This window comes from Notamacropus eugenii, chromosome 5 (assembly GCF_028372415.1).
Source record: "Notamacropus eugenii isolate mMacEug1 chromosome 5, mMacEug1.pri_v2, whole genome shotgun sequence".
NCBI classification, from domain to species: domain Eukaryota; kingdom Metazoa; phylum Chordata; class Mammalia; order Diprotodontia; family Macropodidae; genus Notamacropus; species Notamacropus eugenii.
In genome coordinates this window covers 47,374,746-47,401,891 of record NC_092876.1, presented here as the reverse complement: position 1 = coordinate 47,401,891, position 27,146 = coordinate 47,374,746, and the positions used below count along the sequence as shown (strand labels likewise).

The 27,146-nt window shown below is 36.3% G+C and overlaps 1 protein-coding gene across 3 annotated transcripts in view; it reads left to right on the top strand.

Moving 5' to 3' along the window:
- Positions 1-27,146, top strand: part of RERE (arginine-glutamic acid dipeptide repeats) — a 478,375-nt gene that overhangs the window by 99,042 nt on the left and 352,187 nt on the right. For all 3 annotated transcript variants that reach the window (XM_072608761.1, XM_072608759.1, XM_072608758.1), the window contains exon 3: positions 18,699-18,769. In XM_072608761.1, coding sequence (XP_072464862.1) covers positions 18,699-18,769 — 71 coding nt within the window. The remainder of the gene's footprint in view (positions 1-18,698; positions 18,770-27,146) is intronic.

Genomic DNA, 27,146 nt, shown 5'->3' with positions numbered 1-27,146 from the left:
GCAGGGGTAACTACTACTGGTTGGTTGTTGTGCTTTGTTCTTGAAGTGGACCACAATGACATCGAGTGTCCAGTAGTGGCTGATCAGACCAAATACTATTTCCTAATGCTGTACCACGTGTTGGGCACGAATAGTTCATGTGAACATTCAAGGTGGATTCTCTAAATTTGTGCATCTCCTCTTTCTTTTGAGCTACTTTATTTCTACTTTGCTCATAAGAACACAGCCCCTTCTCTGAGAAGGGCCATTATTACAGCTACTACTATTGCCTTTTATATAGTTCTTTCTGTTTTCCAAATTTAAGGTTTGGAAAATACAGATATCTCAATTCATCCTCAGAACAACTCTGGAATTTTTTCCCCTAAATGAGGAAACTTAGGCAGACAAATTTAAGTGACTCAGCTAGGGTATTCCAGCTGGTTAGCTTCTGAAACTGGATTTGAACTGACATGTTCTAACTCTTTCTACTGGGTCACCTAGCTGCCTCTGTTAAGATGTGTGAAGACTTAAAAAGGTTGTAAAACTTGACATGAAATCATCTATAACTTTGTAAATAAGAATTTCAGTTGAAAGGTGAAATTGAAAGCCAGGTTAAGGAGAATTGAGAAGAGTGTGAGCCTAGAAGTACAGTGTATATATGCATTTTTCCAGAATTCTGTACCCTGTAGATCATCTTTCAGGACCCATTCCCTACTCCTTATCTTATTCTTATCCTTCTCAGTTTTCCTCTCCTAAGTTTCAACCATTCACCAGCACCTCCTTCCATTGTGCCTCTGGAATGCCTCTTGCATAGGCAAAGAAGTTTCTTTCATCCTAGATCTTTTCCTCTTCCATACCTTCCATCTATTTGCTGTTATGGAAACCCATCTCCCTCTGATGTGATGCCTCTTCCTTGGCCACCATTTCTAACACTGGGTGCACTGTTACTCATTTGCGTCTACTCACTAGTTGAAGCAGTGAATTTGGAATACTCCTCACTCACTGTTCACACTTCTAGTTTGTCCTGTACCTCTGTCATCCAGTAACCTCTCTTTTCCTATTAGGTTCATGGTATTTGTAAATACATAATCCAATCGAAATCCTGGTTGCAGTTATCTTGGGCCTTCTCTCTTTAAATTATTTCTTATTTATTCTGTATATAGGTTGCTTTGTATATGTTTGTTAGCATTGTTCCTGGCACATAGTAGGTGCTTAATAAATCTTGATTGATTGGTTGATGATGGTCTCCTCCATTAGATTGCAAGATACCTGAGGACAGGAGCTGTCTTTTGTCTCTTTTTCTCTTTGTATCTTGGAGTTATTTTTGTAATGGGATTATTGCAGACCCCTTTTGTTGGGTCTACCTTCCTCAGGTCTCTCTTCATTCCAGTCCACTCTTTAGTCAGTCACTAAAGTGATTTTCTTTTTTTCTTTTAAATTTATTTACTTATTTTTCATTTTCAACATTCATTTCCACAAGATTTTGAGTTTCAAATTTTTACCCCATCTCTCCCCTCCCTCCACCCCAAAACACGGTGCAAAAGATTGAAAAATTTGAAGAAGACATAAGTTCTCCTGTTAGTTACAACTGACCTTGAAAAATAAGATCTCTCCTAGTTTTGCTCTTATAATCTTAAGTGCTTTAAATGAAAGCTTGTTTTAAAAATAGTTATCTTCTCATAAATAAAACTCCTAAGTTTGATTTTGACACATGGCTAATAATATTTAGTACTTCAAGCATTTATACTGTCATTACATGATAGATCTCCTTTTATGTTTAAATCAATCCTTGGAAATAGGTGCTTTTATTATCCCCATTTTACAGATGAAGAAATTAAGGGAAATAGAGGGTACGTATTGCCTAGGAACACACACAGCTAATTAAGTGTTTTTGAGAAAATGAAACAGAATAATCATTTCAGGAGTTATTTATATTGTACCTACTACACACTTAGCTTTGAAATATAAATGACTGCTTTGTTTAGCATTCATAGCCAGTTTAAAGACATTTCTATTCCCAGTATAGAAGTATAAAGGAATATTTTGAAACATGTCCAATTCAGTAGTCCCAGAGTAAATAAAATAATTGAATATTGCTTGGCAAAAATTTCATTTTTCACTTTTTCTAGAAACTTTTTTTCTTTAATGGTAATAATAGTACATCATTTGAGTTTAGATCAAATAACAATCAATTTCACTAGCTATTATTGGTAGGTACTTTACCTATGGATCAGCCCTTTTAAGGAGAAATTGGAGATAGGAAAGAAAAGCCATTTATTTGCCATATGTTTAACCTTGCAAGAAAGCTATATAAAACATGATTTTGAATGCATAGAAAGTATAGCGAAAGAAAAAAATTGGTGTGGGAAATCTTGTAACTTGAGGCTTCAACTGAGGAAAAGTTGCTATTATAAATTTTCAGAATTGTAGACTGCAATTAACTGTCATTAATTTTGTTGAATAGAAATATGTTCCATTTACAGTACCACCAGGAGCCAGCCTTGAATGAGTTTAAATAGATGAAATCTAAATTACACTGACAGTCCATTAAACAGCCACAGAAATCCCTTAAAGAAAATAGTTTCACTGTAATACCAGTTTATAATAAAATAATTTGCCAGATATGAACTACAGCCTAGCCATCTTGTATATTTCAAGAGAAAGCTGCGAATCATTTGAAATGGTTATTGTTAAAGGGAGCCTTCTGTGTATTGTTTTCTGGAAACGAGCAAGCAGTGTTGCTTGAAATGTGCTCTGTGGGATGTTACCGTAGGAGATCTGAGGAACCATTTGTTTGTTGTCAGCCATCTGGGCAGAGAAGAGGCTTCCTTCCACCCTACCTGCCACGGGAGGGCCTTTCTCCTTGAAAATTTTGCATGGCATTTCCTAGTGCCTCTTTTTTGTTGTTGTTGTTTTGAATTTTTGTCATTTTCGTACTATGCTGTTTTTATTATTAGCCAGTATTTTTCAGGTTTTTTTTTTACAATGCTGCTTGATTTGTAGGTTTTTATGCCCTGAGCCAGGGTGTATTTTCAGACCAGGTATGTTTTTTGAAGATCATTTTATATACTTAATTTTTGAAATTAAAAATCGGTGACAAGTAGCAAAGGAGCTAATGTGATGCCGTGGAAGTAAGGTTGGATTTTTTTTTTTTTTTCTGTATAGATTTGGGTTTATTCTTACCCTTGAAACAACACTTTACCTGTTTTGAGTCTTAGTTTCCTAATCTGTAAAATGGGAATAATAATAGTAATTATTCTTATTATTACACTTTCTCACTGCTGTTGCAAGGATCAAAGGGTATCTAAACCTTTTTGTAAAACTTTGTCTTATATAAATGTCAGTAATTGTTAATGTTTGCACATATTTTGTGTTATATTTTTATTATGTGCACATTCTAATACATTCACCGATATTTGAGTCTTAAAAGATCTCTTCCCAGGTATGTTTTTAGTTACTGTTCTATGGACCACACTATCATTTGTAAAATGAATATTCCAAAGGAAGGCATCACTAAATTCACACTATGTGCTTTATTTGGCTTCAGTTTTATTCTACTTTTTTATTTCAAGTAATCTGGCAGGACAACGTTTTCCTCATTGAGATACAAGCCCCCAAATGGAGATGAAAGTATTGTTAATTCTCATTCTCTCTCTCTCTTTTTCTCTCTCTGTCTCCCCCCAACAACTTTCCCTCTCCTTCATTCCCTCTCTCCAGTTTTCTAGGCCTATGGAGTATACCACATTGTTTTTAGGGATATAAAAATTCTCTTAGAAAATTTTTATGCAGGACACAGTGGAAAAGACTATGAATTGACTTTGGGAAATATGATTAGGAGTCAACTGTATAGCACTTTGTAAACCTTAAAGTACCCTATTTTTACTATTACTATAACATGTTGCCCTTTGTTTTCAATTTGAATAAAATTGTACTGATCTCCCTGGCTTCACAACTTTGGTCTGAACTACAATTCCATCTTCTACTGTAAGCCTTCCCCAAGTGTTGTTAATTCTAGTGCTTTCCTCCATTAATTATTTCCTTTTTATCCTTTATATAACTTGTCTTGTATATATTTGTTTACATGTTGTCTCCTCCATTAGATTGTAAGCTATTTGGGGGCAAGGACTGTCTTTTGCTACTTTTTGTATCCTCAGCACTTAGCACAGTGCCTGGCACGTATTACATTCTTAATAAATCTTTATTCATTAATTGAGATATGTCCTTAGCAGGGTACACTACCACCTTGACTACAATGTCTCTAATTCTCTATGTTGCCTTCATTCTGATTTGAAGTTGCATTAGGCTTAATGATGACTATCTCAGTCTTTTCTCATACTGCACCAATAATGCATTAAAATAACTACAACCATCACTTAGTTTTTTTTTTTTGAAATAAGTCAAAATCTGGCCATGTCTTAAATTACTTTGTATATGTAAGGCTTCTTAGAGTCACAGGCGAGAGTTGGGTGGAACAGGTGGACACCAAAGGTGGAAAGAGCCCCGAAAAGGGCTCGGCAGCCATCACACTAGTACTGGTCCTCCCTGAACACACCCTACACCCCACCTTACATAATATACAAAATGTACTCTTGACAAAAAGACTATTTTATGGAGAACTTGCATGGGGCAGATGACCACATGGTGGTCAGAAGAAGCGATACAAGGACACTCTCAAAGTCTCTCTGAAGAACTTTGGATTTGATTGTGGAACATGGGAGACACTGGCACAATATGACTCAGCATGGCATGCCCACATCAAAAAAGGTGGCTGTGCTCTGTCAACAAAACAGAATTGAAACAGCACAAAGGAAATGTAGTATGCTCAAATTTGGAGTAACCACCCCAAGTGTTCACATGGATTATCTGTGCCCAGTCTGTGGTAGAGAATTCCAAGCTCATGTTGGTCTGATGAGCCATACTCATACACAATGAAACTTGATGTCATTTTGGTCCTTTTCAAGAACGAAGGACAACAACCAACTATATGTAAGGTGGATTTTTTTGACACGTACTTAATATTTTACATGTGTAATAATTCACTTTCCTCTTTATATTGGACTTAGTGTTTTAGTTTGGCTGTTATTACTAAAGGAAAGGAGAACTTTTCAAGTGTTCCTTTTATGAAATCTTTGTGAGTAAATAGAGCCTTAAAAGAGATGACCCTGGAAGATGAGCGCCCTCCGACTGGAAGCTGTCCAATATATACTGCTGGGGAGGAGCAGAGGATAACTGCAAGTAACTCCAGTGTTAACTAAGTAACTGAGCCCAAGTTAAAAGGAAGCGTAGCAAAGTCCAGTGATAATATTGCATAAGAACTTGCAGTTTGAGATCTGTGAATCAAGTTCAGTTTGGTGTGGCTAGACAGGAGATGGAAAGATTAAATTTTGACATCGTGGTGTATCAGTAAGCACACCAACGTACACAGGGGGCCCTGCTGTCACAGCTTCTTAGATCTGCATTCATAAAAGGAAAGGCAATTTTTGAGGGGCTAACAATCACTTCTTTAATCAAGCATAGGTATCAGAGAAAATTAAAGGCAAAATTTCAGAGAAATCAAAAATCAACAGACTGTCTGACCGTTGACATACATACATCCTTACCAGAGAGGGAAGCATCAATATCTGGGTTTTTTAAAAGGGCGGGCTGGGGTTCTGCTTAGTGGCTTCCCAGAGTCTCATCTGGGGCACAGACCTTCTTCCAAAAACTAAGTCCCCAAAGCCTCACCCTCAGAGTATTTATACATTTTTTAGAGCCAGAGGGCATATCCCTCTGACTCTGGCCTCAATAGAAAAAATAAAAGGTACTTGGGACCCTCCTACAAAACCACTCCCCTAATCTAGTTTCCCACTGTGGGCAGGCCTATCAATGACTGGGAAAGATCCTCCCCAATCACATTATTCAATCTGAGGCACTTTTAGTAAAACAAAAACAGCAAAAGATCCTAATTTGATTGCCATTACACTTGAGAGTCATTGAATTTAAATGGATACGAATGAGGGATTTTAAGTCAAGTGATCACTACTTGTACTACTGTGAGCAAGAATCCCTTAGAAGAAATGCAGTAGCTTTTATAGTCAATAAAAGGGTGAGAGAAGCAGTACTCGGATATAATCTAAAAAATCGCCCCCTGATATCTGACACCAAGGTCAACATCACAGTAATATGTCTGTCTTCCAACCACGTTTGACAAAGAGGCCAAAATAGATCAATCAGATAGAGATGCTCTATACAGTCTGTTAAGAGAATACCTGAAGCTGATTATGGCCCAGTTCGTGAGCTTTTTATTTAATAATTTAGACTTAAATGGAAGAATGTGGGGAAAACCATCAGACCATGTGGATATAATAAATAGCATACCTTATGAATATGAAATGGAGGTAATGAATAGATTTAAGAGAGGTTAGATTTGATAGAGTGCTTAAAAAGTATGGGCCAAGGTTCACAATATAGTATAAGAGGGAGCAACAAAGAACATTCCAAAGAAGAAGAAGAGAAAAAATGAGCACAATGCCTGTCTGATGAAGTTTTGCAAATAGCTGAGGAAAGAAGGAAAGGAAAAGGAAAATGGGAAAGGTATGTCCTGAGAATACCCGGGAAAGGTAAGAAGGTTTTCTTAAATGAGCAATGCAACAAAATAGAAGAAAACAATAGAATGGAAAAGACCAGAGCTCTTTTCAAGAAAATTAAGAGATACCAAGGGATAGTTTCATACAAAAATGGGCATGATAAAAGACCAAAATGGTAGGGACCTAACAGAAGCAGAAAAGATTAAGAAGAGGTGGCAGGAATATATAAAAGAATTATATCAGGTCATAACATCCCTGATAACCACAGTGATGTGGTTACTGATCTAATGCCAGACATCCTGGAGAATGAAGTCAAGTGGGCCTTCTGAAGCATTGCTTACAATAAGGCTAGTGGAGGTTCCAGCTAAGCTATTTTAAACTCTAAAAGATGATTCTGTTAAAGTACTGCACTCAGTATGCCAGGAAATTTCAAAAATTCAACAGTGTCCACTGGATTGGAAAAGATTGGTTTATGTCCCAAACCTAAGGAAGGGTAATACCAAAGAGTGTTCAAAGTATGAAGCAGTTGCTCACATTTTACATGCCGGCAAGGTTAGGCAGAAGATTCAGCAAGCTAGGTTTCTGCGATATGTGAACTGAGAATTACCAGAAGAGCAGGACTGGTTTTCAAAGAGGCAGAGGAGCTAGAGACCAGATTGTCAACATTCACTGAATGAAAGCAAGGGCGTTCCATAAAAACATCTACTTCTGCTTTATTGACTACAATAAAACCTTTGGTTGTGTGAATCACAACAAAATGTGGGAAGTCCTCAGAAGAGATGATGGAGTACCAGGTCAACTTGTTTCCTCATGAACCCTTGTGTGGGCCAGGAAGTAGCAAGCCAAGGTTGGTTTAAGATTGGAAAAGGAGTACTACACACTGTATGTTGTCACCTTATCTATTTAACTTCTGTGTAGAGTACATAATGCAAAAATGCCAGGCTGGATGTATCTAAAGGCTAATTTAAGTTTGCTGGAGAGATAGCAATTTGACTCAAGACTTTTTCCAGGTAAAGTAAAACAAAGTTTATTAAGGGTTTGCCATATTGGTTTGACTCTTCAGGACACTTAGCATTGTGATGCTTGTATTAACAAGCGGGCCAGATAGAATCTCAGCTAGACAGAGTCAGAGCTGGATTGAATCTGAGTGTCTTCATGGAGGCGAGATGAAGCCTATATACAGAAAGTCAGTGGGAAAGATCTAGAGGAGAGTTTAGTGATCTGGGAGGAGGGTCTAAGGACAGTCTTGATGAGACTGGGGTGTGTGTGTGTCCTTCCTTGCCAAAGAAGACCATGCCATCAGAGAAATGATGACAGGACTTGCACTTGACTTTCCAGCCTCACTTCTCTGAATTCAGTGACCAGATATTCATCAGGATGACTGGAGACGACCCAGGATGAAGCAATTGGGGTTAAGGTCACACAGCTAGTGAATGTCAAGTATCTGAGGTGAGATTTGAATTCAGGTCCTCCTGACTCCTGCACTGGTGCTCTATTCACTGTACCACCTAGCTGCCCAACTGGTTTAATTTGTGATGTAGTCAAGGGTGGGAAACAGCTGGTGGCAATCTAGAAATAACAGACAGTGGAGGGCCAGGCTGGGTTAAAGATAATAGATTTGAGTATGAAAGGCCAGATTAAGTGGGAAGGTTCTAGGGGAATTAAGGAGGTTCCCAGAGTCTGTACCCCATCAATATGTGTTCCGATTTTCTTATGTTTTAATGTTATGACCTTTGGTATTAAGAGACTGTATCCATTTTGAATTCATTGGAAAGTGTATGCTTTAAATACTTGTTTCATCCTAATTTTGTAATGCTTTTTTTTTTTTACCAGCTAGTCTTGTCAAATAAGGAGTTCTTTCCTAGGTAATTTTTTTCAGCTATATCAAAATTTGACTTATTGATTCTTCCTTGTTTAGTCTTTTTGATTAATTATGTTCTTCCTTTTAGAAAAAAAAACTAATGATTTCTTTTTTGGGGGTGAGGCATTGGGATTAAGTGACTTGTCCAAGGTCACACAGCTAGTAAGTGTCAAGTGTCTCAGGCCAGATTGAACTCCGTTTTGACTCCAGGGCCTATGCTCCATCCACCATGCCACTTAGCAGTACCCCAAATGCTTTTGATTACTTTTACTTTATGTTTTGAGGTCTGAGAGTGCTATCTTTTAAAAAATTCTATCTTTGAAAATTATTTTTCTCATCTTATTGCTGTTAAAATTTTTAGAACTATGACAAATGACAGTTATGAAAGGGGGGAGTCTTTGCTTTAATCTTATATTTGTTGGGATAAGTTCTAGTGTCTCCCCATTGCTTTAATGATAGCCTTTTGTTTAGATAGATAAGTTTATCATTTTTTTAAATTATGAAGTTTTTTTCCTCCTCTATTTTATCACTTAGTATAATTTCATTGGATCTTTTAGTGAATTCCAATTTAAAATTATGCTAGGTAAGTTCCGTGGAGGCCCCCCCCCCCCCCCATTTCATCTTTAGGCTTTTTTAAAAGATCATATTAATTGCTATTATTGTTTGTCATAATGTTTTCCCTTTATTTTTGCTTAAGTTATTTTGATTCAATCTTTTTCTCACCTTTATTTCTGCATAGTTTATTTGACCATAATTTGTGATATTGTCATTTTTATCATGTTAGTGTGGCCCAGCAGCAATACGTGAACATTCTTTAATTGATTTACATTTTTCACTTTTCTAAGTGACATCACAAGAGCATCTAGGTGGTACAATGGATAAAGCAGTGAGCTTTGAATCAGGAAGATCTTAGTTCAACTCCAGGCTCAGAACACTACCTGTGTGACCTTGGGCAAATCAATTAATCTGTAAAATGACCTGCAGAAGGAATTGGCAAACTACTATGATATCTTTGCCAAGAAAAACTGGGATAGGATCATGATGAGTCAAATGTCATTGAATTAACTGAACAATAATAACAGCAGGGACATCACTTCAAAATTCTGTTTCTATAAATATTGAATGCCCTTTGGTAGATGGCCTCTCAGATTAAGTTGTGCATTTTTCAGTTACCTTAAACTGGGCTTCATTTTCTATTATTACTTTCTGGATATTGTTATATAAAAATACTATTTTTTTGGTGGGTTTCTGTGTAGTCTGAATTTTTCAAGAATCCTGCTGTGTTATCTTAGTTTCTTTTTTTATTTTCCTGATTGCCCAGGATTTTCCTAATAAATCATCTTGTCATCAGAAACTAGTGATAGTTTTGATTCTTTTTTGCTTATTTATTTTCTCTCCCGTTCCCCCTCCCCCCATTTTTGCTAGCTAGCATTCTTAGAACTCTGACAAATGGTAGCAATGAAAAGGAACATCCCTGTTTTACTAATGTATTTACTTGGGAAAGTTCTAGTGTCTCCTTATTGGATTAATGATAGCTTTTTTGTTTAGGTAGATATTTTTGTCATATTTTAAAAATCCTTCATTGGCCATACTTAGGATTTTTTTTGAAGCATATATTTCTCTGCTTTTTTTTTTTCCTCCAGACTTAAAACAGTGTCTCAACTTTGATGTAAATCCAACTTGATCATAGTCACTAATTTTTTCCTAGAAATTGCTTTAGTCCTTTAGTGAAGATTTTATTTAAATTTTTAAAATATTCTATGTAGTTCTCTTTCATTCCTTTATCCTTGCCTGCTTAGGTTAAAAAAGAGAAATTGATTCATTGGAGAAATTAGATGCACAACATAAAAAATGCATACAGTTGCATAGTATTAAATAACCCAGAGACCCTATTTCCTGGAGAAAGAATTTATTTCTTGACAAAAAATTCTGGAAAAAGTGTACACCAAGGCGTTTGGTAGAAATTAGGTAAAGACCAACACCTCACTTTAGACACCGGAATTAACTGTAGATTTGTAAATGACATAGATATAAAATGGCATATTACAAACAAATTAGGGTAGCAAAGAACAAATTACTTTTCAGTTCTATGGTGAGGAGAAGAGTTCATGAGAAACTCTAATTCTGAGGGTCACACAAGATAAAATGGATGATTGTGATTATATAAAATTTTTAACATTATTGTATAAGCAAATATAATGTTATTTAAATTAAAAAGGAAAAAGATAATTTGAAAATACATAGCAACAGCAAGTTTCTCTGATAAAACTCGTGTATCCAGTGTCTATAAAGAACTGACTCATATTTATGAGACTAAGAACTTTTCACCAATAAAGTGATGATAGTCTAATGATATACAGAGAGGTTTTCAAAGGAAGAAATTTTAGCTTTCGACATCCATATTGGAAAAACAAATTCTAAATTAGTAATAACTAGGGGAGTGTTAATTAAAGCAACTCTTAGGCTTCATGATGTACTCATCAGATTGACTAAGACGACAAAAAAGGAAAATAACCTTATTGAGGGGCTATGAGAAAACAAAAATATTTATTCACTGTTGGTGGAGTGGTTCTTTTTTGTGTTAGCTAAAAATTGTAACCTAATGCAGTTTCCACCCATTAGGGTCTAGTCAGGAACCTCATGGAGTAAAAATGTATCAGAATGGTATTGTGCCTAAAGAAATCACATTGGGAAGACCTTTCTGACCTATTGTAGAGCAAAGGAAATAGAACTTGGAGATCAGTAAAATACAATGGTTACAAGATTGTAGAGAAAAACAATTGTAAAGACATTAGAACTCAGATTAATGCTGTGATAAACCAGCAGTTCAAAAGAATGACCATGAAACATTACTTGCCTCTGCCGGTGAGGAATATGCTTTTTTCAATATGGCCAATGTAGGAACATATTTTGCTGTATTATACACATACATATTTTCATTTTTTTTTTTTTTGGCATTTACTTAATGACAGGTAGATTTAGGTGGGATGTAATGGGAGCAACAGAATAAAAAGGAAAACAAACAAAAAATAAACTTAAAAACATTTTAAGGTGTAATTTAGATGTTTTGTTATGATTTTCATGCTAATTTAATTCTCTTACCTGTCTTGCAATTCTCTTTATGAGGTGTGAGTTATATATTCTACTAACATCTCCCTCTTTTGGAGAAGGTTTGCATGAATGCCCCGAAACCTTCCATTTTGTTTAAAGTTAATCTTTTTGTTTTGATCATGTTGTTTTGCTTTGTAACTTGAATTATTTTGCTTTTTGGAATATAGACGTCCATTCTCTTCAGTGCTTTGTGATGCATGTGGAATAGTCTTGTTGTGTTGTTTAAATTTCCTTTTCTGTTATACTTAATGGTCTTTCTCCTAGCTCTTTGAATAATTTTTTTTTGCCATTTTAATTGTTACTGTAAATTATTATATATCTTAGAGTTTGGAGTTTTCCCCCCCTTCCTCTTTAAACTGTCTGTGTATTCAATTGACTAACTTAGAATAGGAAGTGCAAAATATTTCAAAAATAGTGGAGAGGGTATCACTGCCACTTTGTGGATTAAATAAGACAGGTTGCTTGTTGGAGGAGTCATACTGGTCTCCTCATTATTTTTTATCCCCACTCCCATATGCAGTTTCTTGCCAAGACCTATTGGTTTCACCTTTGCAATATCTGGAAGAGGTCCAATTCTTTACTCTTGTCACTATCACCTTTCTGTTACTGGCCTTGCTCACCTCACCTTCAGATTTTTACAGTAATCTGCTGATGGGTAGGCTTGCTTTAATTGCTTCCCAATGTAATCCACCCTCTATTCAGCCATGGAAGTCATTTTCTTAAATTGGAAGTCTGACGTTGTCAGCTCACTCAGTCAGTAAACTCTGCTGGCTCTCTTTCACTCTGGGGATCAAATACAAAATCCTCTTCCTTGGTATTCAAAGCCATTTATAAACTAGCCCCCTCCTACCATTGTAATAGTAATACAAGACTGTAGTCTTGTTGCTCCTCACCCACTATCCTTCTGTCACCTTACTGTTCTTGAAATATATTCAGCATTAAGTCAATCAAATCCTCTAATAAAATCACTAGGAAAAATAATAAAAAATTAGTTATTTTACATTGAAACTTGAATAACTAATTATGTTCTCACAGGTATTTCCCCTTTTTAGTTGAAACTGGAGTGGGTAGATTGTTTAAAGGGAAATTACTGACATAATTGTTATTATGTGTCAATATTCTCTGCATTTATCTTTAAAATCTAGACCCAATCAAGGGCTTTCCCTCATTGCTGTATCTTTCTTATTACACAAATCTGTGAGAAAGCATTGTAACCATGAATTCTTACAGTTCCTGCTTCTCATCTTTATGGCATTGTATTATGTAAGTAGTAGGTTTCATTCGTTTAAAAAATTTACACTTAGCTCAACTAACATTATCAAAACCCTTCCCTCAAATGATTAACTACAGAAAAGCTGATGAGTAAGAGACTACTTGACTGAGGAGCCAGATACACAAATAAGAGTATTCACTTGGAAGTTGAAATGTGGATTTGGCTCTGTCAGGTTGCTATGGTAACTTCATAAACACTCAGTAGGAAGTGACTTTTTGTCCTGTGACGAGGCATTACCGTTGAAGTGAAAGGATTACCTCCCACTCTGTGGTTGATAATCTGCCAAAGTAAGCCTGGGTTCATCCCTAAGAGCAGTATCAATCAGAGGAGATTGTGTCAGGTTCTACCCCCCTCACTGCTCAACAGGCTGCTGTCTCTGAGTCCCACTTCAATTTTTAGTAAAATAGTTGTGAATGTCTACCTCTAGTTTATTAGGCATTTTCTCTCTCACTACAGAAAGCATTCTGTTTATATTAAAGAGTAGATATTTTTCCACATAAATTTGCTGTAGAGAGTATCCTTTTATATTGAAACAAAGATTTCCAGAGGTGCAGAAGTTCCATCTTTTGTCCATGACATTTTAATTAGCTTTCTCCTTTTTTTTCTTTTTTATATATTAGAATAGAAGAGTGAGGAGAAATGGAAGTAAAAGAATTGTTGATCATCAACAGTAATTTAATAATGGTTATTTTCTCTTTTTCTTCATTTCTAAATCTGTCACCCTACGTTTGACCTTGTTAAAAGGAATAAAAAAAGACAAATTTAGCAAAACTAAGCAGCACATCAGTTATATTTGACATTCTATTAAATGTCCCATACCCATGTTCCCTCTACCTCTGTAAAGAAGCAACAAAAATATATATATTTTTCTATTCTTTAGGATCATTGGTCCTTGGTCATTATAATTGTTCAGTATTCACCACAATTTTTAGTTCTTTACATTTACATTCTTGGAGTATTGGTCTAAAATTATCTTCCTGGATCTATTTCACTTTACATGACTTCTTTCAGTCTTCATTTGCTTCTCCAAATTCTTCTTGATTGTTGTTTATTATGATAAGGCAATATTCACATGAATATTACATTCATATACCACAACTTGGTTCTTTTTTTTCAGCTGATGGACATTTTCACTTTTTAGGGGGCTACCACACTACCACACAAACACTATTAAGCATATTCTCATGTATTTTGAGTGTTTCATTCAGTCTGAAAGACTACTAGTTGGCATATTGAATAAGAGTGCTGGAATTGGAGTCAGGGAAACGAATTCAAATTCTGCCTCAGATACTTACTAGCTCTGCCATGCTGATCAAGTTACATAGTCTCTTTTTACTTCTCTTTCCTTATTTGTAAAATGTGGATAGCGATAAGCACCTCCCTCCTTGGATTGTTGAGAGGACCAAATGAGATAATATTTGTAAAGTACTTTGCAAACTTTAAAGCTCTATATCATTTTCTTGCTATTATTATATACAAAATTCTGAATGAAACAATGTTGTGCTCTAGACTTAGACATAATTAATTCCTTTCTCTGAATTAATCCAAAATCGACAAAAATGGTGTTATGCATGAGGAATAACTAACGAACCATATGGAAATATTGCTACAATACTAAGAAATAGGTTTTTTTTTTTTTTGGGAAATTGAGTATTTATTTCAAATTTAAAGAGGCTGTTCTAAAGAGTGCACTACTTCATGGAAGATTTCATTGAACTGTTGTGATTTCAGTAGTTGATTGAATGAGATAATAAATATGTTTTGGCATACTGGCTTTGGGAGCATGGTTCATTGCTAGCATTTAATTTAATAAACATTTATGAAGTCTCTATTCTCCCTCTTCTCAAAGATCCCAGTCTGATAGTGAGGATTAGAAATGTGGACAAGCTTCAGGCCAACAAGACTGAATGTAGGCAGATTGCCCAGCTCCCAGTTATCAGCAGAAATATCAGATTTATATTAAATTGAATAATGATTGGGCTTGTGTTAACAAAGCCAGCATTTGTTCCAACAAACAGTTAAGCAGATATAGGCAAGATACATAAGTATCTGTGGGACTCTGTGTATGTTGAAGCAAGATTTGAAGGGATACCCTGAGAAAGCAAACCCCAGAGTGGTTGGATATACACTCAGAGTGGGGACCCTGGAAGCCCTGTAGTAACCATTATCTTGATTGGTAACAGTTTCAAGATGGAGTGGGATATAGGTACAGCTCATTATAGAAACATTGTAAAGAAAAACAACTTTTAATGACTTAACGACTTTGATAAGTGCAGTGACAAGCTGTATTTGTAGAGGTTCTATGATGAAACATTTTATCCACCTCCTGATTGAGAGATCATTGACTCAAGGGTCATAAATTTACTGATTTTACCTTGCGTGGATTCGTTTTTTGCTTCACTCTGGATTTTGATGAAAAGGACTTCCTTCCTTCCTTCCTTCCTTCCTTCCTTCCTTCCTTCCTTCCTTCCTTCCTTCCTTCCTCCTTTCTTTCTTCCTCTCTCTTTCTTTTTCTTTCTCTCTTTCCCTCCCTCCCTTCCTTTCTTTTTTAGTGTTTGATTGGGGCAAGGTTAGCAATAATTCCTGCTTTAAAAAAAGAGGAACACTAAAACTTTGGAAAAATGCACCAAAGGAAGTTCCAAGCAAGAACAAATACACAGCACAGTTAATAAAGTAACATGTGGAACTTGTTAGGTTGATATTAAAATCAAGCAATTTGTATTAGAGATCCACAATTTCATATACAATCCTTCTTGTATTCTGCTGTGTCTAATGAAATGTTCTTGTATTTATTTTCAGAATGAAAACTTGAGAAAAGTTCTGTCAGAAAAGTTCAATGAGCAATATGAGGGATACATATCTTTTACTTGGGGTATCAAGAAATGCTTAATGGGTTTTGTCATTATGATCAATTATCAGGACTTATTAAATGCCTTCTATGTGCAAGAAGAAAAATGGAAGAAAGATTGTCCTGATAGAGCTTTGTGTATTTATTAAGCACCTCGTAACAGTAATATAAAAATGAAACCATCCCAGTTTTAAGGAACTTACAATTTATAGTGAGTGAAAGATGTACACAATTAAGTCCAGAATACTACATACAACTATATGGGCAGCTAGGTGGCATGGAATGAGGAAGACTCATCTTCATGAGTTCAAATCCAGCCATAGACACTTATTAGCTCTGTGCCCCTGGGCAATTCACTTATCCCTGTTTGTCTCAGTTCTTTACCTGTAACATGAGCTGGAGAAAAAAATGGTAAACTTCTAGTATCTTTGTGAAGAAATCCCTGAAAAGGGGGCCATGAACAGCTGGACCCAACCGAGATGACCGAATAATGACATACGCACCTGGGTAATTTTGCTAAATGGTGTTCAGGATTGAGGTTATGCCAGTGTCTTGGAGCATTAGGACTTTCCTGATGTACCATGGGGAGCTCAGGCTGAGTTTGAGGAGGCTCAGCATGCATAGTGCTGGAATGCTGGAGTGAGCTTGCTCCACACTTGGGGAACAGCTTGTTAAAAGGAGAAGTGGGAGATGTGATACCTCATTTAAGAAACCACAGAGCCAGATCCATTGCATCACTGAATCCACGGATGGCATTAATGTTTAGTTTGTCTGGAGAGGTCAGCAAGAAGGGCCAGCCTTCCAGTGCCAAGCAAAGGAATTGTACTTGATCTAGAGGCATAAGGAAGCCACTGCAATTTTTTGAGGAAGAGCAGTAATATGGGCATATCTGTGCTTTAGGTATTGAAATCTGTAAGTTTTTTAAAGAAAGGATTGAAGAGCTGGAAGATCCATTAAGAGGCTGTTTGGAATACTGTAATTTCATCATTCTTGTCTTTTCCTGATCTCCCATTTAGTCCCAGTGCTTAATCCTTAATGTACATTCATCTGGGTGGAATATTTTCAATGGATTCTTCTTTCCACTTGGCCTTTGTTGTCCCGTATTATAAATATGGCAGAGAGACTTGGTTTTGTTGTGCTGCACCTGAATTGTTCTAAGAGGCACCTGTTAAGGAGCTTCATGAAGGGTGTAAAGAAGAATGAATGAATATGGTTTATGCAAGTAATCCATGTTGCGAGTGAAAAGGGCACAGAGAGAATAGGGCTCAGCCCAAGGTTTGCTTTACTCTTGGGGTGTCCTAGTTTTATAATAACTAGTTCATAGCTTTTCCCTTGGATCTTTATCATTAAGAAGCAGCTGTTCTTGTATTTTAACATGGAGTTGTTTATTGCTTTTAAACCATTACTTTTGTTATATTTATTATGGGGTTATTCATAATCCAACAGAACCTATTTTAGTGAAGTTTTTCATAGTATATTTGTAAGCTGCAGAGATAATTACCCTACTCTGCCATGTCAAATGTAATTTGAGAAAGTTCTCTTCCCTAAGGAAAATCTTATTTAGGTTATTTCTTTTTAGCTGTAATGGTTTGCCTTATTTTTCTTTGCAATTAGAAAAAAAGATGTATCTGCTTTAAGTTTTAATAGCAAATAAACCACAAGAACTTAGATACATTTTATTTCTTTCTTTTGTTTTAATACCACTTATTCTGTTTGCATGGAGCCTTGTTTGCATTTTTTTATTTCCTTACAGATTGTCCATTCAAGTTAGGCTAATACATTTTTTATTGTGTCTTTTTTAAAGAGAAAGACACCAAATAGAAGTACATACAACCAAAAGCCATTAACACAATACCTAGAAGGTCAAAGGAAATGAATAAATGGTTCTTAAAAAAGAAAAAATAAACAGCCATATTCATGAAGGTTCCAAATCAGTAATAATGAGTGAAATGCAAATAAAAACAGCCCTGGAGGTTATCTCACAGTCACTAAACTAGAGAAAATTCCAAAAGATGGAAAGTCAATGTTGAAGAGTTTGTGGAAAAGTAGAAATGTTAATTTATTTTTGTGGATCTATGATTTAGTACAACCAAACTGGAAAGCAGTTTTAAATTGTGTAAATTAAGTGGCTCAAATATCGATACCCTTTGGCCGGTAAATTCCACTACTAAACATATGCTTTCAGTAAGTCAGTCATAAAAATAATACCCCCATGAACATCAAAATATCCACAGTGGCTTGCCCCTTGTGGTAACAAAAGCCAGAAACAAATTAGGTGCCCACAGATTGGGGAGTGGCTAAATAAATTATATCAGCAATATTTTGTGTTTATTTTTTAATTAATTCACTTATTTTTAGTTTTCAACTTTCATTTACTTAAGATTTTGAGTTCTAAATTTTCTCTCCCTCCCCAAGATAGTGTACAGTCTGATACAGACTCGACATGTACATTCATATTAAACATATTTTTGCATTAGTCATATTGTAAAGAAGAATTAGAACCAATGGGAGGAACCATGAGAAGGAAGAAACTAAAAAGAACAAATAAGTTTGTTTTGGCCTGCTTTTAAACTCCATAGTTCTTTTTCTGGTGGTGGATAGCATCTTCCATCATGAGTCTTTTGGAGTTTAGACTAATACTTTTTAAAAAGCAAATATATTCTCTTCTTTAAATGGGCAGGATGGTTAGGGTTGGTGTTTTCAATTCTAATGTAGAGGAAGAAGAATAGTGTTTTAGCTTTGACACGAATGTATAATTTGTGTCCTTTAGCCAGTAATTTCCCTGGATCTTACAGCAAGATGTTTATAAAAAAGGATTCAGTGACATATTTGTAAAGTTTTGTTACTTCTGAGAAAAGTGTCCTTAAAAAAAAGACATTTATTGTTGGCATTTTTTTCTAATAATTAATGGTTGCATGTTGTTTTTAATAATTATTTCCAGATATTACTTATATATGTGTATATACATATGTGTTTTGTTTACTTAGTGGTTTTTTTGTGAGCACTTTTTTTATTTTAGAGAATTGTTAAATTGTTTTAAAATTTCTTTTTCTTTTAAAGACTGCGTGTATATTGAGAGTCGACGTCCAAATACTCCATATTTCATCTGTAGCATTCAAGACTTCAAACTGGTAAGTATTGTTTACTGTGTTCTTTATCTCACTCCATCCCTCTTGCCTTTTCTTTTGTAGTTCAGCTCACTCTCCAGTTGCTTCCTTTTACTTACTGATATTGTAACCAGTTTTGTAAGCTTTGTAACTGATTGCACAGTGGATGAGAACTAAGATAATTCCATAATGCATTTTACCATTGGTCTTTAGCATTTACTGAGTTTTTTGCTTTTTAATAGTTATGTAGGTATTGATTGTTTTAAGTTTTGCTTTTATGATCACATCTTTTTATCATTAGACTGAATTTCAAGCTTTCTTTTCATAACTGTTCTCCAGAGCCCAAAATAAAGTCAATTTGGGTATTTGTTTGTAGGAAGGCTGATGTTATAGGTTCCAAATGTGAGTAGGCCTTAGACTGGTTTTAAATTATAGTTCTATATTAAGTAACAGCTAGAAGTAGTTAGGGATTTTTGGAATATATCCTTTTCCTATAGAAGTCCATTTCTAGAACATTCATGAATATTAAAATAATAATTTTTGGTGCTGTTTTTAGAAAGATGATATAAGAACACATGGAACATTCAACTGCCTCAGTTCTTCAGTATTATTTTGTTTAGTAGAAAGAACTTATATGTCCCAGTTTGAATTTTAGATTTTGGCCATTGTATATTTTAGTAACAGTGATATTCAAGGCTCTGATTAATCGTCATCTAAATATTATGAAACGGTTAATATAAAGATTTAAGTCTGGAAAGACACCTAACTTAGGAATATTTTTGTTGCTCTGTGCTCTTAAAATGAGAGGAATATCAAAATAAAATAGGGAAGAGTGGAAAAAAAAAACCCATGTCCCCACAACATGAATAATTTCTGTGTCCAGTATGTGACTGGCATAAATTGTTTACCTTGTACTAATAAAATATTTTTTCTTTGGTGGCAACCTTTGCCTCTCTCACCTCCAGTTAGCTCTGTAGTAGGGCTTCAGTGTAGTTGAATGTCCTCTTTTGAATGCTTTTTAAAAAATGTAATATTTGTATTTAGACACGAGTTTCCTTCTTATTCTAGATTTTGTTATTGACAGTATCTTCCTTTCCCAGCAGTATTTCTCATGGTGACTTAGCACCTGAAATATACTTATTCAGTCTAAACTTTTGGACACTTTCCTTTTGGAATTACTTTTTTTCTGCTTGCTGTTTCCATGTTCATTTTCATATGTGTGCATGATAGTCACTAAACCAAGTCAGTGCAAGTGCATCCTGGAAAAAGCTTAACTATGGAATAAAATTGTAATGATTCTTTTTTTTTTCCAATCTACTAATGCACTAAGCCCCTTCTGTACAGTTTTTGCCCGTTAGGTGCCTTCATGTTTAAATGGAATCCCTCATGAAATACCAGATTACAATGTGATCGTTCCCATTATAAGCAAGAAGTTGCTTCTGAGCTCCACTAATTGCTCAAGGTATTAACAGTAATGAAAGTGGAAGCCTCTATTGTCAGCATTGGTCTAGTGGAACACATTGAAGCTGGCTGCAGAAACAGTGTGTGGAACAGACGACGAGGTGTTTGGATTCCTTTTAAAACCTCACGGTGCTGTTTCTTACATTGTTATTTTTAGTCCTGTATTCATCACACACTTTGATTGACTGTGAGATCATCAGTGATGCTGATCTCTGCTTTGGGAAGAAATCATGTTCTTCTTTTTGGTCCCCATTTTCTTTATTTTGGATTTTGTGAGCATTAAGACAATCTTTCCTGATACAGGTCATATCAGGAATAAGTTTCTTCCTTAAGAAAAATATGATTGCTGTATAATGATTTTAGAGGAGAGTTATTATTGAACTTTTGCCAAGGCAGATTTACTCCAGTTTTCATTTGGGGTGGGGTGGGGGGTTTAGGCAAGAATGGGTTGAAGAAGATATATACATAATTACTCTGCTAGGTTAAAACTTTTATTTTCCAAATTGCAGTTTGGTTTTGCCATCAGCAAAACATGTCAAGTGGAGGAAGAAAAAAATCCAATAGCTTTGAAATGTCACTGGCTGATTAAGTACATTATCGTTTTAGTTATAACGCAGAAGACACAGCTGTGAATCTGTTTTTAGAATTAGAATTAAACATTTTACAATGTTGGTTAAAACATACTCATTTCTGGCTGAAGATTAGCTACCTTGGATATTTTTTAAAGATCTGGGATAAAAAACCCTTAATCGTGTGCACATTTAGCTTGGGAAACAATGTAAAAGATATTTGTGACAAGTTAACAAAAGACTATAAATTGAAAATTAGGCATCTGTTCACAACTATCACTAGTCACATTCTTTGGTATATAATATATGGAAAATGAGATGCAAGGATATCTTTGTGTTGGCAACTTTTGAGGAGTTAACTGATATGCTGTTATTTTAGAGGGAGAGTGATTCTAGGAGACACAGGATACCTGGGTTCTAGTTCCAGGTCTGCTGCTTACTTCATAGCCTGCTACTGACTAATAGTCATGTGTTATGTCTGAGCCTCATTTTCCTTACCTGTATAATGAGAGGATTGTGTTATATAGTAGTCATGGTATCTTCACATCCTAATACATATATATATCTATATATATATATATCTATATATATATATATTTGGCTTAATGAGACAGATATCTTAGATTACAGAAGCACCATTTAGGTTTATCAGTATGCTATATTTTCAGTTATTTGACTTGGCTTAAAATTTCTGTAGATTGAGAAAATTTGGGGTGGGGGGAGTGTTTGTGAAAGGAGATCAAGTAAGGATTAAATAAGACCTTTGCAATATGAGAACTACTTTTCTTCTTGCTCATTTTGTCATTATTGACCTTGATAGTACAATTTTAATCTAAATATTTCCCTTCCTTAGTAATTTGGAACACCTTAGTGTTTTTGTACATAGCATAGAATTTTTTAAATAGGTGGAAATTTTCAGAATTTGAGTGGCATACCTACACAATAAAATTTTATTCAGTCCTAATTAAATTTGTGTCATGCTCAAAAATTGTTTAAATGCTTTTTTTGTGTGTGTGAGGTTCTTTTACATAAGATTAAGAATGAAGTGTAGCGTTTTTTTGCCCATAAGAAGTTTACTAAGGCAAGATTCGGAAATATCTTTGACGTTTGAAGCTTTGGCTACTGGAGGTATAAATCATTCAACTGAAATGTACTTAAGTTCTTACTGTGTGCCAAGCACTGAATTTGTGAAAACATTGGAGAGATAAGATGTGCATACGTGTGTGTGTATGACACATAAAAAGTGAATAGAAGGTGGTTGGGGGGAGTGGGCATTAGTATCTGAGGGAATCAGAGGAGAGGCTTCATGTAGAAGGAGGTACTTAAACTGCATTTAGAAAGTAACTAGGAATTCCATTAGGTGGAGGTTGAAAGAGGGTGTCCTAGACCTGGGGGGACAGCCAGTGCAAAGGTATGATGTGGGTAATGTGTGGCCTCTGTGTGAATCCACAAATAGACTATTATGGTTGACTCTTGTTCATGGAAGGGAGTTATATATATGAAGATTGGAAAGGTGTAGGAGTGGGCTTGCTTTTGAGGAGCTTTGGATGTCAAACAGAAGAGTTTATATTTTATCCTATAGAAAATGAAGAGTCACTTGAGTTTACTGACTAAAGACATTATATGGTCTGACAAGTACATTTGGAAAATCACTTTCCTAGCTGTGTGGTGGATGGATTGGAGTGAGGAGATACCTAAGGGAGGGATATACAATAGGAATGTATTGCAGTAGTGTAGGCAAGAGGTGATAGGGCCTTAATGAGCATGGTTGCTGTTATGATTAGAGAGAATGCTCCCTATTTGAGAGATGTTTGGGAGATTGATATGGCAGTACTTGCTAACTGATTTGACCTTATGTATAGTAAGAGTGAAGAGTCAAGTGTAGTTTACAAATATTATCTTATTTGATCTTCCCAACTACCCTGGGGGTTGTCACCTCCATGCTACAGATGAGGAAACTGAGGCCAACAGATGTTCAGTGACTTTCCCCAGGTCACACAAGTAAATATCTGTGACTTTATTTGAACTCAGTTCTTGCTGTTTTTAGGCCTGACACTCCATTCACTGTAGCACCAAGAAAAGAAAGATGGTTCTGGCCTCAGTAGGCAAATTCAGAACTGTGGTTTGTTTTGGTGGAAGATCATGAGTTTTGTTTTTGAAAGGTTGAGTTTGAAATTCTGTGGAATATTCAGTTCAAAACATTTAACAGTCACAGGTTGATTGGAACCTGGAGGTCAGGATAGAGAACCTTTGGTGTAGTGTGCAGAGATGTCTGAATGTGACAGAGAAGAAAGTCCAGCAAAGGAGACTATAGAGAGGTCACAAAGGTAGTAGCAAGAGAATAGAGAGAGTTTAATGTGGAAACTCAGAAAGGAGGCAGTCTAGGAGGTGGAGAGATTAAGAGTATCGTAGAAAGGTCAAGAAGGATCACACAGGAAAAAAGCAGATTTGGCATTTAAGAGATCATTGTCAACTTTGGACAGAGCTTTTTCTGTTGCCACTGCCCTTCCACCAGAAATTGCCTTTAATTTTTAACGTACGTGTTATGTGTCCTTATCACCCTTCCCTAAGCTGACTAAGAGTAGGGAGCTTAATTTTTGGCTTTAGATCTCCAGCCTCTATCACAGTTCCTAGTATATATAGGCTTGTAATAAATGCCTATTGAATTGAATGATTTCTAAAATCTCTTTCAGTTTCTTAAGTTTTTACCATGATCAGTCTAGTGTTCCTTAGCTTCCTATAAGAGGTAATACTTGAAGAAAGCCAAGTAATCTAATACATGATCAAAGAATATACATTCCAGGTATTTGGGACATCCTGTGCAAATGTCCAGAAATGTCAGGGTGGAATGACAGAGATCAGTAAAGCCATTTTGACTCAACTATAAAATATATGACGGAGATTACCTTGCATATGTCTGGGAATGTAAATTCATGCCTGATTGTGAAGGTCTTAAAAGCCAGACAAAGGAGTGAGGAATATATTTCAGAGGAAGTGGTTGGATGAGTTTTTTTCTCCCATTTATTTTGGACTAGGTATCTGATGACTTAATCTCAGAGATTAAGAGTGGAAAATCTGGGCAACTAGGTGTTGCAGTGAATAAAGCACTGGTCCTAGAGTCAGGAGGACCTGAATTCAAATCTGGACTCAGACACTTGACACTTATCAGTTATGTGACCTAGGGCAAGTCACATAACCCTAATTGCCTTGTAACCCTAATTGCCTTGCCTTCAAAAAAGAGTGGAAAATCGTAGTCAGAGTATCAGTGTTATATCATTTGATAAGTATTCTGCTGGGTATGGGTTATAGGATGACTGTGTTCTTGGTTTCAGTCCTCTGTGACCTCTAAACCATGAAAAATGAGACATAAGACTTGGTCACAGAGACCCTTTTAGCAAGAATTCTGGTGTGTGAGGCTCAGGGAATCTGAACAGGGTCATGGAATTGAGGGCCTTTGGTTGGAGTCACTAGTCTTGGGCAGTCTGTTCAAACAACTGCAGTCTCTTTGTGGTGATAATGGAGAGCTTTTGTTTTGCATTGAGTCAGGATTGAGAAAAATTGTAGTAGAATGGAGGTCATTTGGGAGGCAGGTGGTTGAATTAAGGGAGAAAAGCAGCCTGTCATCTTTGTCCATGTGTAGAGTTAGGGCATTTACTTATTGTTGGAGAATATGTTACCCTATCCAAGCTACTGATAAACTCTCTGGCATCAAGGTTAGCTACTACACTGATGGTGAATTCTTCAATTTGAAAAGGCTTCAAGCCAAGACCAAAGTAGAGGGAATGTTGGTGCATGATTTTCTGTTTGCATATGATTGTGCACTCAGTGCAGCCCCTGAAGCTGAGAGGCAACAAAGTATGGATCAATTCTCTGCTGCTTGTGCTAATTTTGACCTAACAGTTAACACTAAAAAAAACACAGGTACTCCATTAGCACCACATCATTCGTATGTGGAACCATTGGTTGCAGCAAATGGAGAAGTTTTAAATGCTGTGGATAGTAGTGTACTTCCCAGGGATGTACACATTGATAATGAAGTTTACGCATGCGTTGCCAGAGCTAGCTCAGTGTTTGGGAGGCTCTGAAGGAAAGTATGGGAGAGAAGAGGTATTGCAGTGACTACCAAACTGAAGGTCTACAGAACTGTTGTGCTGGCCTCATTGTTGCATGCCTGTGAAACATGGTCAGTCTACTGGTGCCATGCCAGGAAATTGAATCACTTCCATTTGAATTGTCTTAGGAAGATTCTGAAGATCACCTGGCAGGATAAGGTACTAGACACTGAAGTCCTTACTGGAACCAAACTGCCAAGCATTCAAACCTTCAGAGATTGCAACTCTATTGGGCTGATCTTGTTGTTGGAATGCAAAACATGTGTTTGCCCAAAAGACTGTTTTATGGAGAGCTCACCCAGGGCAAGCATTCACATAGTGCTCAGAAGAAGCAATACAAGGACACTCTCAAGATCCCTCTTAGTAACTTTGGAATTTATTGTGTGGCATGGGAGCCATTGGTACAAGACTGCTCAGCATGGCGTGTCCACATCAGAAAGGGTTCTGTGTTCTCTTAGCAAAGCAGAATTGAGTCAGCTCCAAGGAAATGCAGGATGCACAAATTTAGAGTATCCATCCCAAATGTTTACATGGAATATTTGTGCCTGACCTGTGGTAGAGCATTCCGAGGTCATATTGGCCTGATCAGCCACAGTTGGACACATTGAAACTTGACTTTTAGAGGACAAAGGACAGGTGCAGAGTAGAGCAGATGAATTCATGTGGAATGACTGTTCTTACTCAAAGACAGGAATGAAGAGAAAAAAGTGGTGGTTGGGAAGCATAGCTGAGGCTCTCTGCAGTTTAGTTTGCCTTCTAAATTTCAAATATAGATGAGGCATTGACAATAATTTACTTTTCCTATGAAGGTACTCCTGAACTTACTGTCATTAGGAAGTGATACTTGGTTTATTCTGATCCATTCTCTCTCTCTCTCTCTCTCTCTCTCTCTCTCTCTCTCTCTCTTCTCTCTCTTGCCAGGTGACTAATGGTACTTCAGAACTAATTAGTGAAATAGGCTCCAAGAGTCTTAGCTGTACACAATTGGAGGAAGTTTGGAAATAGGATTTCAGTGACAGCGGGTGGAGAAAAGGAGAGTTCATTTGTAATCAGTCAGGTGCTTACTCAGGCTTTAAAAACTGCAGTAGTTAGTTAGCAATTTACAAAAAGGAGAGGAAAGAGCACACTAATGCTTGTGATAGAAACCTGTGAACTGTTTGTTATGTGAAGGAAGAAAATGGGAAGAGTTGAGTCCATCTTGTAAATAGTAAAGATTGTGCAATAGGGTGAAATTGAGGCTTAAGCATAGATCAGATGGGGGCATACTGATGGATTAAGCAGTCTGGTCCAACAAAAGCAGGTTTACCCCAGTTTTGAATCACAGTTGAAGAAAAGCAGTGAGTGAAAAGAAACTGTGCTCTTAATTAATGGAAGGATGTACGTCAGGTGAGTGTAAGAACTGTCTTGTCAGGAGTAAATGGAATCGAGAAGTCTAGGTATGTGTAGGGGTCATCACGGTCATTGTTGGAGTCCTCAAGGATATCAGTGACATGAGGAAGGAGTTAAGCAGTTTGTTAGTTCAACTGTTAATTATTGAGTAACTATGTGCAAGCTACTGTTTGTCATTGCAGTTGGATAAAAAAATGAATAAAATAACTTTTTCCTTTTAAGGATCTCAATAAGCTAGTGAGTGATACTTCTGAAAGTGAGACAATTACCTTTTCCATGGGAAAATGAATGGCTCATGTGCCCTTATTCTTCCTTAGAACAATAGAAAACTGTGTCCTCCTTAAAGAATTGGGTTTTAATTATGGCCAGAAGGTGGAAGCTTTAGAATGAGTTCTGGTCTGTGGCATGTTGGTAAATATTTCACAGCTGACTGGGGAGTCTCCTTCTAGTAGTTGGTTGCATTTGAGCTGAGGGAAGCCAGGGATGATGAGAGGATAATCGAAGGAGAACACCTCAGCTGTGGGGAGACAGGGCAAAAGCACAGGATTGGGTATAAGGAACTGCAGATAGAGAGCAGTTTGGCTGGACAGTGTTTATGGAAGGAAAGGATGTGTAATGAGCCTGGAAAGAGAGAGGAGGCATGCTATGAAGAAGGATAAGTGTCAAGAAAGAGGAGTTTCTGTTTAATCCTTGAGATAATAGTAGGGACCTACTGAAGTTCATTATATATAGAGATGAGATGGCTACATCTGTATTTTAGGAAGATCACTCATGTGGTAGCTGTGTGGAGAATGGATTGTTGTGGGGAGAGACTTGAAGCTACACCATTAGTAATTATGGGGCAGGAACATAATTATTTAGGAGGCTATT